At 44.0% G+C, this 19376-nt stretch overlaps 1 protein-coding gene across 1 annotated transcript in view; it reads left to right on the top strand.

Annotated features, from left to right (window-relative positions):
* The window catches only part of CCNYL1 (cyclin Y like 1), a 1025424-nt gene that overhangs the window by 695922 nt on the left and 310126 nt on the right, over positions 1–19376 (top strand). Inside the window, exon 7 of the mRNA XM_044060538.1 lies at positions 11682–11801. Within this exon, the coding sequence (XP_043916473.1) occupies positions 11682–11801 (120 nt within the window). The remainder of the gene's footprint in view (positions 1–11681; positions 11802–19376) is intronic.

Here is a 19376-nt window from a genome sequence, read left to right as displayed (position 1 = left end):
ATCCCCACAATGGGTAGTACATAGTGGAGCTCGAAGAGCTGCTGCAGGGGAAGTGTGTTTGTCAGTGAAGAGGGAAAGCCACCCCACAAGCACCTGCAAGCTGGCCTTTTACCTACCATCCAGCTGTCACGGAGGAGCAGATGAACTTCTTGGGATCCCTTAGCAGAAACAAATGGGCTGTGTAGGACTGTGGCTTACCCAGGGAACTCCCAGCCTCTTCTACTCTGAACGAAGAGCCATTGGGTTCATTCTTGCAGTGAAGATTATCATAGTACTATAGTTTTCCATTAATAGTATTGCATTCACATTCACACATTCCATAAAACAAATTTTATTGTTGGATGTTAGAGCAAAATCAGGTTTCTTAGAAGTAACAAAGCTAACTTCTTTTGAACAAAAACACAATTTTTCTCATAAAAATAACCCCAACTATTTTTTTTTGCTTGCGTACAAATTTCAAGGTGACAACTAGATTCTTTCTATATAAAGTCAGTGATGTGTAAAGGCTTCTGTAACATTTGTTCATCCAGTTTTTCCCTTGTTTGGATGGGACTGTTTTTCCCTCTGCCACAAACCCCGTTCTATCACTTCTGTAGAGAATTACCATATAAACATTTGGATGTTGCCGAAAAATGTTATCAAAAACTTTTAAATAGCAGGGGGAGGTGGTGTGTGTGATACCTATCAGATCAATTAATAGTGACAAAGCAAGACGTATTGTCATAATTTAATATCAGTAAGTGAAGTGTTGACATTACTAATGATATGCGCTGCTGTTCATTTTTACAGTGTATGTTGCATTGTTGCATATGGGTTCCTGTCCCAGTTGTGTGGATTTTTTTCCAGGTCAGAAGACCCCCCTTTGGGTTTTTTCTTCCCTGTCCTTTCCCTCCCTTAGTGGGCAGACTAATCCCCTAATGATGAGCACCTTCTTTTCCCTGAATTATTTTACCCTGACAATAAATTTGATGACCACCACCTTTTTCTTCTGCCAGTAAATTTGATAAATCACCTTCCCTGACCTCCATCCTTTTATTCTGCCAATAAATTTACTGCCCTTTTTCTTGTGTCCAACAGTTGTACACCAATATTTTCCAATATCTTCTCTTTTTTTACAGTTCAGATGCTTATTTTTTGCTTGTGTGTATTGTGTGATGCTTTCTCTTTCCTTCCTCATTGTCTTTCACCTTTTATAGCTTCACAAGTATATGTAATGACTACTTTCCCTGTACTGCCACTTTGTAGTGCTTGTACCCTGGAAATAAGTCTGCATTCATTTCTGATTTGCTCTGATCTCTCCTTAGTCTTTCCTGCTTACAGCGATTTGTAACTTTCCCATCTTACTCCATAATTCTGAGGTATATTAACATAACCCTCGCTACCTTCCTCATTGTGCCTGTCTGCACCATCTGCCCCCTTGTACCTGTTGCAAGCTCTGTTCCATCCATTAATGTTACCCATCCCACCTCATTTTAGAGGTGGTATTGATTTAATGCATTTCCAAAGGAGCTATGAGCACTGCATTTCCTTTTTGGCTGAGTTGGAGACTACCCTTGCCATAGGGGTTCTTTTAAAAAAAAAGTTTCTCAGTATTGCTGTGCTCTGGTTTGTCCGAGTCCTAGTTCTGCTTTCCGTGGCACTGCTACAGCCTCAGAAAATAAATAAATGGCCACCATATAACCTGGGTTCTTGGCCCTCTTAAAACTGCTTGGATGCTCCCCACTCCAAGTTTGTTGGCTCTGAGGAGATCAGTACAACTATATGCAGAAACCATTTTCTGTATACTGCTGTCCTGGGCATCTCACTACCCTGTCTAGTTTATCCTGTGAGAATCTTGATAACCACAACATTCCACTGTTTAGCTTCTACACAATCCTTTTGGTGATTGAATTTCTGATCACCAGCACCCTGCTCCATTTGTGTGTGCTTATTCTCTTCGTATTCCTCTTCAGTTGTTTCTCTACACACTGCCTGTTTCATGATTTTACTTTCAGTTGCACCCTTGTAGTTCCTTTACTTCCTGTGCTGCTCACCTACCTGCCACCCTTTGGCTAGCTTCCATCTTCCATGCTGCTCATGTTCCCTGCTCCCCCTACATTCTGAATCTTTTAGCATCTTTCTGGGCCTCTGCTGCTTCCTTCTGAATGCTGTCAGGATCACTCCCCTCTGTCTTGTCTACCTCTGTTCCCTACTCCCTAGCCTACTGTTAGTCACTTTACTTCCTTCAGGGAAAAAGTGTTTGCATATCTGTAACAGATATATGGAATTCGTCTACAGATAACATGCAGAGAATTTGACTTTAGACATTTCATGTTAAACAAAGACAGTAATTTTAGAAATGGGTGTATTTTTCTAGTTCATTTTGAGATTAGAAATGGTTCTCAGGCCTATAATAATGTGCGTTTTTACACAGTGTAATGTAATGTGAACATGTATGTACATATGTAAAGGTTCTGTAATAATGGCAAGTAGGTGAATCACAAGTCAGCAGTAGTTGATTACCCATCTCATTATCACAAACAATTGCATATACTAAACATTAACTACTACAAGCATTTGAAAACGCACAGCACTAGAAATCCCCTCAAGCTAGTCATTAAGGTTTGATTAGTAGTCTAGTCTTATTAGCAAACACAATGAAGGACCCACAAATACAATCCAGAACTCTTCTGGAAAAAGTGTAAATAATCATCCTGGCAGAGTATACCAACCCAATCCAACCCCCTTGCCAATGAGTAATGAGTCTGCTCAAACCACTGCTTCCAAATTTAACTCCTTCATTTTGGCTGTCATTTCTCTTCTAAACAGCACCACTTCAACACATCTAGTATACCAGCACCCAAAAATAATGACATTAATGTCGCTTTCTCTTTAACCAGTCCTCATCTCTGCAATCAAGAAATATACATATGCTGAAACTTAAAACTAAATCAATTGTAGCAGATAATCTTCCAACAGAGTGCATCATTAGCTGCAGGATGGCCTGACCTAACTATTTTCTGTACTTGCAAGTAGGTCAGCTTGGAAGTCCTTAGTTCTTCTCGTGGAAGAAATCGTACATTTTTCATAAGGATTGAACTTCTGTTGAAGAAGCCAATTACCAGTCAGTTGCCATTCTTCCCACTGTATCCAGATGTCTAGAAAAGTGCATTCACTTATAACTTCTGATGTACTTGTGTGACTCTAACCTCTAATCCCCTACACACTATGGCTTCAGGCCTTACCATAGTACTACTACTGCTCTTCTTAACCACAATACATTTCTCCAGGAATGTCAGTAAGATTGTGTGTATTGAACCTGTTCATAGCTTTCGATACTCTCTCATCAAATACTCCTTAAGCTGGTCAGCCATGGGCCATCAACAACTCTGTCTCAAAACAGTTCACAATCCGCAAAATCAGTTCTCCTGTCCTGTCTTAGTGTCCCTCAAAGATCCAGTTTAGGACCTCATTTATTTACCATATCTACCTGACAATCTCTTAGCAAACTTGCCAATAACATTCAGTATTCAGATGACTGTACCCTTATTTGCTGTGTCTCTACCTTTCCCAATCTCCAAAATCAAATAAAAACTACTCTGTACCAATATGAGTCTTGGCTAAAGGCTGCATGATTATTAACCCACATATAACTAAGCTAATGCAAGTCGCACCTAAACGGCCCTCAGACACCAACTTCCTCATTTTAGTATTATATCAGTCAAAACTAAAATTGAAGTAGTACTGCAAGTTAAACTTTTGGGATTTAATAAGCTGAAGGTTGATCACATTCAGACCACTGTGGAGGGAAAATAGAAGAAAAAAAAACAGAAAAGTAGGTGTCCCCTGTAGATGAAAACATTATTTGGACAGAAGTCATAGAAAAACTATCAACTACTTGCTTATTACCATCCCTCTTTATACACTTCTTTCACATTAACAAACTTCCAGTCATTACAGCTAAATAAACTAGAACGATGTAACAATTCTGCTCGGTTTGCTGCTAATCTTCATCCTAGAATACATCACCAAGAAGCCCTGAGTGCATTGAACTGTCTGGAACTGCCAAACTGTCTTTCTTACTCTCAATTACAATTCATACACATCTATCATGCAAAGAAATGCTCATCTTTAAACCTGGGGCAAAAATATTCCCCTGACAAAACTCTCCTCTCCAAAGATAAACTACTTTTACCAACATCATCTTGTAATGCTGGCAGAAGCTCCTCTACTCTCACTATGTAGCAAAACATTGGAATAAAATCCCCCTAACACTGCAGCTCACTGAAAATTCACAGATATTCTTCGTGTTTCACTGTTGCAGTCATCACACTTGGGTTATCTGCCTGCAAGTAGCCCTCAGTCGGCCCGAATACCCAAGTCTTGGGATTTCTGTGTCTGATGCTGTCAACTCATCCATGACGTCAGTTCGTCAGTGGTATAAAACATGCAGCCGATGCCATTACATCAGCTTTTCTTGCCGCGTGGGAGCCCGAAGCAGAAGCAGTTCACAAGTGCCAGTCAGCAGCTACCTGAAATTTTCATTTTTCGAGATTCAAACCTGAAGTCTTCTAAAGCTAAGTAACCCCGTTGGGGATCCTTTTTTTCTTGCTCTAACCGATGTCAGAAAAACTTAACAATTGTCTTGCCTGTGAAAGCAAACACCTCAGAGATTTTCATTCTTACTGCGTCACCTGTTTAGGTCCAGACCACGACATCCCTCAGTTTTGTGCCTTGTTCAATGCCCAAATTATTCATTGTCTGGCTATTTTTGTCTCAGTTCTTTCGCTCTCGTTCTCCGTATTCCGAAATGGCTTTGGTAAGCCATCTATCGACCTTCCAAAAAAACGCAAAGATAAAGACAGACCACATAGGTCCAAAACTGCCGACGATGCTTCCGTTAAGCTAGTCGCCAGCCTGTCTGTACTCGGGCACTTTCGCAGCCCCTGTTACCCACTTCTACAGATTCGCAGGCCTCTACTGAGACCCATTCAGAGTCCGGTATGCCGCGAGATGCTTCTGGATGTCTCTACCTTGGATGGGTTTGGAGCCGCTGTGTAGGCACCGGCTTCTGAGGGTGTATTCAGACCTTCCGATGTTCGTATTAAACCGACTACTAAGTTAGACTAAATCTGCCGAATTTCTCAGGCCTAGAGTTTGCACTATGCCTAAGAAACAGACTACCAAAGCACATTCTCAAGCTCCCATGCCACAGAAACAAATGCTTAGAATGGCTGAAGACCTTACTTTAATTAGGGGAAACCAACCTTCCCCCTCTAAAAGACAAAGAATTGATTTTCCTTCTGATTCTTCAGAGTCTGATGACTCTGACCCCATTGATTACCAGGACCTACCCTTATCTACCTATGAGGACTCTGATCCAGAAGATTCAATTCCCTCAGCCTCCCCCCCAGAGGACCTTTCTTTCGGTGAAACCTTGCATACCCTAAGAGAGCATTTCTGCTGGGATTGCCAGGACTACCCACAGTCCAAAGAGAGAGACTGGGAATTTTTAGACTTGCCTCAGCATAGGCCTCTAGCTATTCCCCCTGTCCTGGATATTGTAGATGTCTTCATGGAATCCAGCTTTACCCCTGATACTTTACCACTTGCTCCTAGAAAGCCTGACAGATACTACAGAGTACCTGACTCTCTCAAATTTCTCTCTGAAAATCCCACTGCAGATCCAGAGACCATTTCCCAGGGACCTAAAGGTATTAAGGCTTCTACAGCCAAAACCCTACCCCTTCGGACAGGGATTCTAGGGCTCTAGACAGCTTGGGTAAGAAGGTATATACCTCTTTAACTCTTGCCATCAGGGTTTTAAATTGCCAGTTTCACATGTTGAAGTACCAGCAGCATATTATTGATCTTATTAAACAAAAAATGTTGATTCCTGATTGTGCAGAAAATAAGGACTTACAAGACTTAATGCATTCTGCAAACCAAGTTGGTAAACATACTTTGAAGTGTGGTTTTGATGCCTTACAAGCGTCTTACAGGGCTGCTGTCACTGGGTCTGTTCTGAGAAGGCATGCTTGGCTGAAGGAACAAACCTTGCCAGACCATGTCAAGGCAAAATTACTTGATGCTCCCTTAAACCAAGAATGTCCGTTTGGCTCTAAAGCAGTAGTTCTTAAAAAGATGGAAGAAAAAGCTAAATCCATGCAAACTGTTAAAGATTTCTTACAGGTACAGCCACCCAGATTCAGTAGGCATTGGCCTTCCAAAATTGGTCCTTTCCAGTCCCTTCCAGACTTTCTCAGCCCAAACCCAGGGGCAACAGACCACAAAGACTACAATCTCAGGGTTTGCACAGATCTAAACAATGGAGTGCTCCCTCCTTAAAAAACTGGGAGTGGTAAGCCACCCCCCCCATGGAAAAAGTTCACAATGACTTGTCCTTAATTCTTCACAGTCATACCCAAGTACTTGCACCCTTAGGAGGAAAACTCGCCCTGCATGCAAAAAACTGGGAGTATATTACCCAGAACCGATGGGTCTTAAACATTGTATCCCAGGGATACAGATTCTAGTTCCATTCTCTGCCAAACCCCAAGCGGATTGCCAGACCTTCCTCCAAACCAGTGGACAGAGGCCCAAAAGCAAATACTTTCTGTTCTCAGTATCAGGGCTATTCAACCTGTGCCAACAGAGCAAAGGGGACAGTTTTTCTACTCCAGGCTGTTCCTGGTGCCCAGGAAAGAGAACTCTTGGCACCCTATTCTGGATTTGTCAACCCTAAACACCTTCCTGGTGGTACCAAAATTCAAAATGCTTACACTCCAGCAGCTCCTTCCTATGCTTGCCAAGGACTCCTGGCTAGTCACCCTAAACATAGAAGAAGCTTAAATGCACATCCCCATAAGGGAATCTTGCAGGAAATATCTACTTTTCAGGGCAGGCTCTATGCAGTCAGTTCTTTGCACTTCCCTTTGGCTTATCTACTGTGCCCAGGGTATTCAAAGTGCCTGGCTCCAGCCATTGCTTACTGCAGGCAGAGAAATATTCAAATGTACCCATACTTGGACGATTGACTGATGGCGGACAGACAGGAATTGCTACTTCAGCACCTGATGTTTGTAAAGAGACTCCTAACTTCTCTGGGGTATACCATCAATGAAAAGAAATTGCATCGGATACCCAGCCAAAAGATTGTATTCATGAGAGCAACCTTGAACACAACTTCCCAGTTGGCATTCCTCACTCCAGAAAAGGTTTATTTGACAACTTATTTCAAACTACTGGCCACCCAAACCCAGCTATCTGCAGGAAAAATACTGCAAGCCCTAGGGTTTATGGCCTCATGTATTCTGATTCCATATGCAAGACTGCATATGAGGTAACTTCAGTGGTACTGGTGTCAACATTCCCAGGACCTAGAAGCAGTGATTCCTATCATTCCTTGCCTAAGGACAGAGTTCCTTTGGTGGGCAGAGGCTTGCAACCACTACAAGAGACTCCCTTTCTCACAACCCCCGCCGTCCAAATTCTGACAACAGACGCATCAGACTATGCATGGGGGGGGGGCTCACATGGCAGGCAAATGCATTCAAGGCAAATGGAGCCCAGGACAAATTCACCTGCATATCAATCAAAAAGAAATGTTAGTTGTACAGAATGCACGGACAGCCTTCAAATACCTTTTCCTGCCAGGACAGCTCCTGATAGACAACACCACAGTTATGTGGTACATAAACAAGTGAGGGGAACTCGCTTCTACCCAATTTGCAGGTTAGTCATGGCTCTGTGGAACACAGCCTTAAGCAACCAAGTGCACCTGCAAGCTTAGTTCCTGCCAGGCAAACAAAATTCACTGGCAGATTACTTAAGCAGAAATCTAATGGACCCACACGAGTGGAAACTGGAACCAAACTCATTCAGACTTCTAATACACAGGTGGGGGACATCAGAGGTGGACCTCTTTGCGTCCCCCCAAAAGCATCAACTAAACAAATATTGCACCAGAATTCCCCACAGCCAAGCTTGGAAAGTGGATGCCCTATCCTTCACATGGAAAAACCTCTCAATTTATGCCTCCCCCCCCCCCTGCCCCTCTTTCAAAAGTACTCCTCAAGATTAAACAGTACTGACCAAGGACAATTCTTATTGCACCAGACTGGCCACGCCAGCACTGGTACCCACTCCTACGCAGTCTGACAGCAGTGACACCCTGACATCTGCAGCAGACCCCCCTCTCTGATGTCCCGGCAGGAGGGACAGATTTTGCATCCTCAGCTGCAAACCCTGAACCTGGCAGCCTGGCTTATTCCCTGAATACATCACCAGTGCAACCCTCTGCAAACAGGTGCTGGATGTTATCCTTTAAGGCCAGGAGGCCCAGTACTAGGAAATCCTAGTTAGAAAAGTGGAATAGATACTGTTCTTGGAGCCAGTGTCAAGGGAAGGACACAGCTGTGCCCTCCTTGCTACAAATCCTAGATTACCTAGCAGAGCTGCTCCACAAAGGCCTATCCCTTCTCATCAGTTAAGATTCTTGCCTCTGCAATCTCAGCTCATTACAATACTGAGCCCATTCCTCTTCTCTCACCCTCTGATCAAACAGTTCCTGAGAGGAGCTAACAATTTAAGACCCCCAAGGAGAGCTCCCACTCCTGCCTGGGACCTTAACTTTGTACTAGAGAAGCTCACGCTTCCCCCTTTTGAGCCTGCTGCTTACAGCAGAGTTAAAATTCCTCTCTTGGAAAACAGCCTTACTGCTAGCCATCACTTCAGCAAGAAGAGTGTCTGAGTTACAGGCCTTTATGGCTGTGGATCCCTTCATTATCTTCCATGCGGACAGGATTTCCCACAGGACTAACCTATATTTTATGCCCAAGATGGTATCCAATGTGGCTTTAAACCAATCCATCCATTTGCCAACCTTTTTTCCTAATCCTCAGAATAAAGGGGAAAGGATGCTGCACTCCTTGGACGTGCACAGACAGCTCAGGTTCTACCTTGACAGGACTAAACCTTTCAGAAAATCTGACCAGCTGCTAGTCAGCTTTGCTACAGGGGCAGAGGGCAAGGCCATTAAAAAAAAACAAACCATTTCTAAATGGATAGCACATTGCATCCATTTCTGCTACAAACACCATGGAAAACCTACCCCACAGGGGATCTGGCCTCATTTCACTAGGGCTACCTCAACTTCTACAGCTTTTCTCAGGGGAGTCCCTACCAGGGATATCCTGGAAGCTGCAACCTGGAGTTCTGTACACACCTTCACCAAGCATTACTACTTATCTGTCTTTTCCAAATCCAGAGCTGGATTTGCCACAGCAGTCTTACAAGGCCTGCTAGCCAGCCCTACTGCTACATGACTACTTCCACCCTTCCTCAGCTTTGGGAATAAACCAAAGTGTGATGACTGCAACAGTGAAACATGAAGAACCTAGTACAGTTGTGTACACTTACCATAAATGTAGATGTTCAAGTGTATTCACTGTTGCAGTCCTGTTTACCCTCCTTCCAGCCCCGTCTTTCTATACTTTCTACCTATCCTCTTTTTTGGCCATATCTTATGGAAATGGTATTTACTTTTTACTGGAGGTGTTCCACACCATTGATTGCTTCCTGTTTTGGGGGCTCCTGACATCTGGGGCAGTAATAGCGTTGGCTGCATGTTTTATATCTCTGACGACCTAACGCCATGGATGAGATGACAGCATCCGAGTATTCGGGCCGACTGAGGGCTACCTGCAGGCAGATAACCCAAGTATGATGACTGCAACAGTGAATACACTCTAACATCTACATTTATGGTAAGTGTACACAACTGTACTTTTTGACTTCTGTAACTAAACCGGAAATACTCTTAGATTCATTAATGTTCTCTAACAGCTGGTTGATAACCTACCAAATAGCAATTTTATTTTCCATACCCATAACAGGCAAACAGCCCTCACTTTATTGTACTAATCTATAATTACTCATATGCGCTCCTGATGCAAATGGTTACTACCATAAATATGTATCTTTCTGTAGAAAAACCTCCTTTTAGTCTTTTGCATTACTATGTCAGTTTCACAACTTTTTCCATCGACATAGGTAGCTTTTATTGTTTTCTTGTGTATTGCATGTAATGTATGTATTTATAATATAATTGTTTACGGTCTTTCATTGTCTGTTTTCTTTCAAATGATCTTTAGGTGTGTGCTTTCCAGGCCTCCACTTTTATTTATCTATTTTTTTGCCAAGTTGGTCTGTCCAGGAAAATAAATAAAAACAATTCCATTAGCTATACCTGCTAACAGCATGTCTGTGTAAAGCACCAGTTAATAAAATCAAAGTAAATAAAAGCCTTTTCATAAGGGCTCTGCCCCACCACCCCTTTACTTGTATATGCTAACTGCAGTCTCTCAGCAGTGACCAAGTGAAAGAATCTTACATTTGCGCTAGTTGTGTCTTTCGGCTTTTCTCGGTTAGGGGTCGCTACAGCAGAACTCCGGTCCGCTAATGATTGGCAGTAGATTTTTATGTGCCGAGTTGCCGGCCCCGATGCACAACCTTCAACGAAGGTATGCCCATTCACGCATGTCTCCACACAGAAGACTCTCTAGCTGAGAATCGAACAGGACAACGTCTTACTATGAGGCGACAACGCTACCGCAGCACCACCACTGCAGTGTTTCCGTTAAAGTTGCCTTGTGTAAGTTGGTGTTAAAGTTGCCTTGTGTGTCTATGTACGTATCCTGCTTAGTTGTATTTGCTTGGCTGTTGTACATTGAATCAGAAATTACAATGGGATACTGCATACATACCGTAATATATTGTATGTTTTGCAGAAACTTTTCTGTGTCATTCATCTTTTGCATTATATTTTCATTTTTCTGAAAAAATCCTTTTTCATCTACTGCCATTCATATTCTTAATTCTGTGTTATCTCCTTGACAAGATGTCCCCCCCCCTTTGGAGTTTTTTCCTTGCGCTTACCATGTGCCAAGCTAATACATTACCTCAGAGCCAAGATAGAATGATCCATCATCCAGGCATCTCAGATTTCTGCATTACCCTACAGCATCCTGGGCAAGCAGAACTTCCACCTTGTCAGGCCTGTTGATCCCATGCATCTCTTCCATGGCTACAGCACACAGTTGGTGAGCACTAATGGTTGGTAATCTTTGCAGCATATGCTTCCTTTCCTTGCTATTAATGATCAAGTGACAGCTCTCGCTCCCGTCTTCAGTTAGCTCTTGCAGTACCTTTATTGTTCCACACATTTAGACCTTTGTTAATTGATCCCAGGTCATCTTCACTGCTTGGCAGTGTCATTGTGCCATGTGCTGTTGTGTTTATGAGAATACATTTGTATGCAGTTTATTTCGAAGTCAGAGATTTGGAGTTTGAATTGCCGTTTAATAGTTTTGAAAGTCATTGACTTGTCAGAATAGTCACATTGCAAATCGCAAGTAGTGTAGCTGAAAGTCCCTTTCCTTAGTTCTCTTCAGTAGTGTATAGAATACTGTATTTTTAGGTAAAATAGTGCACATCTTTTGCAGGTACAAATGTATAGCAATCCTTTGGTGATTCCTAATGCAAAAAATGCCACCATCAGCATCTACACGTTTAGTTTTTTTGGCTTCCAGGTTAAGTAATAAACATACTTGTTAGCGAAACATGCTTTTTTTCCTGTTTAAACTGCATTTTAACAGAAACAGTTTGTTAAAGCCTTGTAATACATTATTTTTCCCCTTTAGAGAGAAGATGTACCAGATGATTACTTTCGACACGATCCTGACCACAAGCACATTTATCGATTTGTGCGGACATTATTTAGTGCTGCACAGCTCACAGCGGAGTGTGCAATAGTAACATTGGTAAGACATTATTCAAGTTTTGAATCCAGCAAGAGTTGGCGTTTCTTGTTTAGCTTTCTCATTTAGTGTAAAGAGAATTCATGAGGTACATATGTTTATCTAACCTTTGTACAAGAGTGTAGTACTAGATGTGTAGAAGTGATGGCATCTGCATTTTTAAATAATTCTAGATGGTTTAAATGGAAGAAATATTTTACTGCTTGTACCTCTTGCAATTATAAGCTGTCCCCAGATTAATGTTGTACTTAATGATGTTCTTTGTGTTTCACTGTTGCAGTCATCACCTGTGGGTTATCCCTGCTGTGGTAGCCCTCAGCCGGCCCAAATACCAGAGTCAGTGTTTTTGTGCTCCGGCTGCCGTCACCTGTAGTCTGATGTCAGGTTGTCAGCACTATAAGGCAGCTGACATCATTACATCAGTCTTTCTTGCTGTGGAGCCCGTAGCAGAAGCAGTTTGCACGAATGCCAGTCGGTCACTAACAGAAGTTGAACTTCAGCAAAAAAAAGTCTAAAGCTAAGTACCCTGTTGAGGACCTTTTTTTCTTGCTCTAACTGATGTCTGAAAAAGTTAACAATTGTCTCGCCTGTGGAAAGCAGATCCCACACCAAAACTTTCATTCCTACTGCATCACTTGTTTAGGCCCAGACCACGACATCCCTCGTTGCCGGTTCTGTGCCTTCTTTAATGCGAGAACCATTTGCCATAGAGCTCTTTTTGTAGACAATTATTTTCGTATTCCGTCTTTGTTGGCTGAAAGACGCCATAACAGAATTCAATCTGCCGATGTTCCAAAAAAAGTAAAGATAGAGACAGGCCACATAAGGCTAAGCCTTCCGATGACGCTACCGCTAAGCAAGTAGTCAGTTCTCCGGAATTCAGTGAGGAACTTTCGCAGCCCCTGATGCCAGACTCGCTTTCTACGCAGCCCTCTGCTGAGACGCTTTCGGAGTCCGGTATGCTGCAGAAATCCACTTCTTCCGAGACTTTGGCGATGTCTGCCTTGGTTGGGTCTGGAAGTTACATTGCAAACTTCCTGAGCTCCATTGGAGTGAATGAGTTGAGCAATTCCTCAGAGGTGCTTATAAAATCAGGCCTCCCAGAAGATCTCCTACTCCTCCCTGGGACCTGAATTATGTGTGAGAAACTAACCTTACCTCCTTTCTAACCTGCTGCTTCAACAGAATTGAAGTACCTCTCCTGGAAGACTGCATTCCTACTAGCTATCACCTCAGCCAGAAGGGTCTCAGAACTTCAAGCCCTCATGGCTGTCAAGCCCTTCATAATTTTCCATGCAGACAGTCTTCCTGAGGACTAATCCCTCCTTTATGCCCAAGGTGGTATCTGATGTGACCTTTAACCAGGCCATACACCTTCCCACCTTCTTTCCCAACCCTCAAAACAAGGGGGAAAGAATTCTACACTCACTAGACTTGCACAGACAACTCAGATATTATCTGGACCCCACTAAACCATTCAGAAAAACTGACAAGCTACTTGTAAGCTTTGCCCCAGGGGCAGAGGGGCACCCCATCTCCAAACAAACCATTTCCAAATGGATTTCACACTGTATCCTTTTTTGCTACAGACTACATGGGAAACCCATCCCCAAGTCTATCCATACCCACTCCGCTAGGGCAGCCTCCACTTCTACTGCCTTCCTGAGTACCACCTACCAGGGACATATTAGAAGCAGCCACCTGGACCACTGTCCATACCTTTACAAAGCATTACCACCTACCTTTCTTTTGTAAGTCTAGAGCAAGGTTTGCCTCTGCAATTTTGCAGGGCCTCCTAACCAATACCCAGGACTCTACCTAGCCTTCCACCGTTTACCTCAGTTTGGGAATCCCTCCCACTGGTGACTGCAACAGTGAAACATGAACATAGTACAGTTGTGTACACTTACCATAAATGTAGATGTTCGAGTGTATTCACTGTTCCAGTTTTGGTTTCCCTCCCTCCATCCCCCTTTTCACATCTTCCCCTAGGGGGACACATGCTTCCCAAGGTGGCTCTTAGCCACCAGGACGACATGTTCTTCGTGTTTCACTGTTGCAGTCATCACATTTGGTTTATCTGCTTGAAGTAGCCCTCAGTCGACCTGATTATCAAAGTCTTGGGTCCTGCGTCTGTTGCTGTCTCATTTTCCATGACGTCAGGTAGTTGGGGTATAAAGCATGCAGCTGACACCATTACATCAGTCTTTCTTGCTGTGCGGTGCCCGAAGCAGAAGCAGTTCAAAAGTGCCGGTCAGCTGACTCCTGAAATTTTCGTTTTCGAGTTTCAGAACCGAAGTCTTCAACTGAGCTAAGTACCCCGTTGGGGAACCTTTTTCTTGCTCTAAACCGATGTCGGTAAAAGTTAATAATTGTATTTCTTGTGGAAAGCAAATACCTCATAAAGATTTTCATTCTTACTCTATTCCTTGCCTAGACCCTGACCACAACGTACCTTGCTGTCGGTTTTGTGCCTTATTTAAACAGCAAACTATTCGTCATTGGTATATTTACGCTTCTAAATATTTTGGTACTCTGTTCAATTACCCAGATATGGCTTCAGTAAGCCACCCGTCTACTAACATTCCAAAAAAACGCAAAGATAAAGACAGACCGCCTAGGTCCAAAGCTGCCGATGACTTTTCTCCTAAGCTAGTCGCCAGTTTGCCGGTACTCAGTGAGGTGCTTTCGCAGCCCCTGATACCCGCTTCTTCAGATTCGCAGGCCTCTACTGAGACCCATTCAGAGTCCGGTATGCTGCAAGATGCTTCAACTGTGGAACCTGCGGATGTCTCTACCTTGGATGGGTCTGGAGCCGCTGTGCAGGCACCGGCTTCTGAGGGTGTATTCAAGCCTACTGACTTGCATATTAAACAGATGCCATCTTCTTCTTCAAGGCCTAAAACTCTATCCATGCCTAGAAAACCAACGCCCAGACCGCATGGTCAGGCCTCTATACCTAAAAAAACAAAGAAGAATGGCTGAAGACCTTATTACTTTAATCAGGGGAAGCCAACCTTCCCCCTCTAAGAGACCTAGGACTGAATTTGCTTATGATTCTTCTGATCAAAATTCTGAAATTTCTGTTTCCTCTACCAGTATTTACCCTTATCTACCTATGAGGATTCTGATGCAGAGGGCACTATTCCCTCTGCTTCCCCTCCAGAGGATTTCTCTTTTGGTTAAACATTGCATACTCTTAGGGAGCATTTTTGCTGGGAAAGCCAGGATTACTCTGATTCTAAAAAGAGGCTTAGGGATTTCTTATTCCTGCCCCAGCGCAGGCCTTTAGCTATCCCCCCTGTACTGGACATCGTTGATGATGCCTTTTCGGAATCTAGCTTGGCCCTTGACTCCTTACCTCCTGTTCCCAGAAAAACAGATGGATGTTACAGGGTTCCTGACTCTCATAAGTTCCTCTTTAAAAATCATACTGCGGATCCTGAGACCATTTCACAGGGACCCAAGGGCATTAAGGCTACTACTGCCAAAAATCCTACCCCCTCCGATAGAGATGCCAGGGCGCTGGATAGATGGGGTAAGAAGGTATACACTTCTGCAACCTTGGCCATTAGGGCTTTAAACTGCCAGTTTCATATGTTAAAGTATCAGTAGCATATTATTGGATTGCATAAACAGAAAATGATGTTGATTCCTGGATTTAAAGAAAGCCTACCTGCACATCCCAGTCAGGGAATCTTGCAGAAGATACCTATGCTTCAAAGCAGGCTTCATGCACTGTCAGTTCTCTGCACTGCCCTTTTGCTTATCTACTGGGCCCAGGGTATTCACAAAGTGCCTAGCTCCAGTCATTGCATTTTGCAGGCAAAGAAATATTCAAATATACCCATACCTGGATGATTGTCTAATTCAGGCAGAACGCCAGGACATACTATTAGATCATCTGGTGTTTGTACAAAAAGTGCTAACTTCTCTGGGGTACACCATAAACGAAAATAAATCACATCTTGTACCCTGCCAACAAATTGTATTCCTGGGAGCAAGCTTGAACACAACTTCCCAGATGGCTTTCCTCACACCAGAGAAACAAGTTCATTTGACAGCCTACTTCAAACTAATGGCCACAAAGACCCTGCTATCTGCAAGACAAATACTGCAAGCCTTTGGGTTCATGGCCTCTGGCATTCTCCTAATTCCATATGCAAGACTGCATATGAGGAAACTACAATGGTATCTGAAAAGCCTATGGTGTCAACATTCTCAGGATCTAGAAGCAATGATTCCTGTCATACCTTGCCTACAGATAGTTCCTTTAGTGGGCAGAGGCCTGCCACCAAAACAAGGGACTACCATTCACTCTACCCCCTGCCATTCAAACCCTAACAGACTCATCAGACTATGCATGGGGGGCTCACTTGCCAGGGAAGTGCATTCAGGGCAAATGGAACCCAAGTCAAATGCACCTGCATATCAGTCAGAAAGAAATGTTCGCTGTACAGAATGCTCTCTCAGCCTTAAAGGACCACATCCTTCCAGGAAAATTAATGGTAAAGACGGACAACACCACTGTTTTATGTGGTACATAAACAAGCAGGGGGGAACTCAGTCATACCCTCTCTGTAGACTAGCCATAGCTCTGTGGAACACAGCCTTGAACTACCAAGTGCATCTACAGGCTCAGTTCCTGCCAGGAAGGCTAAATACACTGGCAGACTAAGCAGAAAGTGGAAACTGGACCCAAAGACATTCAACATGTTGATAAACAAATGGGGGAGCCCAGATATAGACCTGTTTGCCTCCCCCCAGAACTACCAGTTGGATAAATTCTGCACAAGGACTCCCCACAGACAAGCTTGGAAAGTGGATGCCCTGTCCTTCACCTGGAAAAATCTATCCGTTTATGCCTTTCCTCCTCTGCCTCTCCTCTCCAAGGTTCTACTAAAGATCAAATGGGACAAACCAAGGACGATACTGATTGCACCAGACTGGCCACACCAACACTGGTACCCCCTCTTGAGCAGTGTATCACTGCTGACACCATGGCACCTGTCTCAGACCCCTACCCTGCTGTCCCAGCAGGAGGGACAGATTATGCACCCTCAGCTTCAATCCCTGAACCTGGCAGCCTGGCTAAATTACCTGATCTCTCCGTTACCATCCCTCAGTAAACAAGTGTTGGATGTCTTTCTAGAGGCAAGGAGGCCTAGTACTAGAAAGTTTTATGCTGAAAAATGGAAAAGATTCTGTTCCTGGAACCAAACTCTGGGGATGGGCACAGCAGCGCCCAATTTACCTCAGATTCTTCAATACTTAACTGAGATGCTTCACAAGGGCCTTTCCTTTTCCTCCATTAATATTCATGCCTCAGCCATTTCAGCTCATTACAATACAGAACCACCCCTCTTCTCTCATCCACTGCTCAAGCAGTTCCTTAGAGGGGCCAAAAACTGAAGACCACCCAGGAGAGCCTGGGATCTTAACTTTGTATTGGAAAAACTCACTCTACCTCCTTTTGAGCCAGCTGCAATGCAGAGTTGAAATTCCTTTCTTGGAAAACAGCCTTCCTTTTAGCCATCACTTCAGCAAGAAGGGTGTCTGAATTACAGGCCCGTATGGCAGTGGAACCTTTCATCATTTTTCATGCGGACAGGGTGTCCCTTAGGACCAATCCCTCCTTCATGCCCAAGGTAATATTTAGTGTGGCTCTTAAATCAGTCCATTCATGTGCCAATCTTCTTTTCTAACCCACAGAACAAAGGGGAATGTATACTGCACTCCTTACATGTGCACAGACAACTTAGATTTTATTTGGACAGCACTAAACCTCTCAGGAAATCTGAACATCTGCTGGTGGCATTTGCTGCAGGGGCAGAAGGGAAGGCCATTTCAAAGCAAACCATTTCTAAATGGATAGGTCATTGCATTCATTTCTGCTATAAGCACCATGGAAAACCTATCCCACAGGGGATAAGACCGCACTCACCTGTAGTCTGACATCAGGATATTCATCGTGCATACAGCTGCAGTCATAACAGATGGGTTCTCCTGCCATCAGGCGGGTCCTCGGTCGGCCGAATTCCAAAGTCTAGGTCCGGCGTCGGTTGTCGCTTTCTTTCCTGACGTCAGTGCGACAGGGGTATATAAGACACAGCCGACGCCATTTTCTTCAGTCTTTTTTGCCGCGCGGTGCCCGAAGCAGAAGCAGTTCGCAAGTGCCGGTCGGCCAGCTCCTGAAATTATGTAAATTTGGAAACCGAAGTCTTTAAAGCTAAGTACCCCGTTGGGGAACCTTTTCTTGCCTCAGACCGATGTCAGACAAAGTTAACAGTTGTATTTCTTGTGGGAAGCAAATACCGCATAAGGATTTCCATTCCCTCTGCATACCTTGTTTAGGCCCAGACCACAACGTCTCGGGCTGTCGCTTTTGTGCTACTTTCAATAAACGCACTATTAAGCATCGGGCAGAGTTCGCCCAGCACTTTTTTGGTAAAGCTTTTAATTATAAAATGTCGTCGGAGACTCCGACTACTGTTTTGTCCAAAAAACGCAAGGACAAAGACAGACACGCGACGTCCGCGGTCTCCACTGACACCACGCCAAAACCGGCTACACGTGCTCCGGTTCTCAGCGAGGCGCTTACGCAGCCCGTGACTACCGACGACACTTCTCTGGCAGTGTCTTCTGTAACCGAGACCGCAGGTTCCTCGGCCCATAACCTGACTACAGCTACCGAAGCCACTGTGAGTGTTGAGCCTCTTGTGAGTGTTGAGCCTCTTAATGTGGACAGGTCCACTTCCACCCATGGTGTATTCAGACCTTCTTCCTTTTCCATAAAGGCCTTTACTAAGTCTAAATCAGCCATGCATTCCAAGAGGCCTGTTGCACAGGGCCCATCTCCAGGCCCCATGCCTAAAAGGCAGATGCTCAAAATGGCTGAGGACTTAATTACTCTTATCAGGGGTTCCCAACCCCCGCCGGACAAGAGACCCAGAGTGGAGGAAGATTCTCCCTCTTTTGACCAGGGCTCCATTATTTCAGAACATTCTGATGAAGAGGAACATTCGTACTCCCCTTTTGAAGATTCTGATGCAGAGCAGTCCATCCCTTCTGTATCCCCCCCAAGAGAACTTTTCTTTCGGGGAAACCTTGCATACCTTGAGGGAACATTTCCATTGGGAAGGCCAAGATTTTTCAGATTCCAAGAAAAGGCTTAGGGAATTTCTTTTGCTACCTCAGCACAGACCTCTGGCGATACCTCCGGTCTTGGACATTCTTGATGATGTTTACTCAGAGGCTTGCCTTAATCCGGATTCCCTGCCTCCTGCCCCAGTCAAGCCTGATAGTTACTACAGAGTTCCTAACTCACACCAGTTTCTTTACAGAAGCCATAATGCTGACCCAGAAACCATTTCTCAAGGCCCCAAGGGAATGAAGGCCTCTACTGCTAAGAATCCATTACCTTCCGAGAGAGAGTCTAGATCCTTAGAAAGGTGGGGGAAAAAAGGTATATACCTCTGCCACCCTAGCCATGAGGGCCTTAAATTGTCAGTTCCATATGCTTAAATATCAGCAGTTTCTGTTATCACAATTAAAGAATAAAATGTCACAACCTGAACA

The sequence above is a fragment of the Protopterus annectens genome, chromosome 2.part0 (genome assembly GCF_019279795.1).
Source record: "Protopterus annectens isolate FY-2018-M chromosome 2.part0, PAN1.0, whole genome shotgun sequence".
NCBI classification, from domain to species: Eukaryota; Metazoa; Chordata; order Ceratodontiformes; family Protopteridae; genus Protopterus; species Protopterus annectens.
Note: the sequence above shows the minus strand (reverse complement) of the source record. Positions and strands in the feature narration are given on the sequence as shown.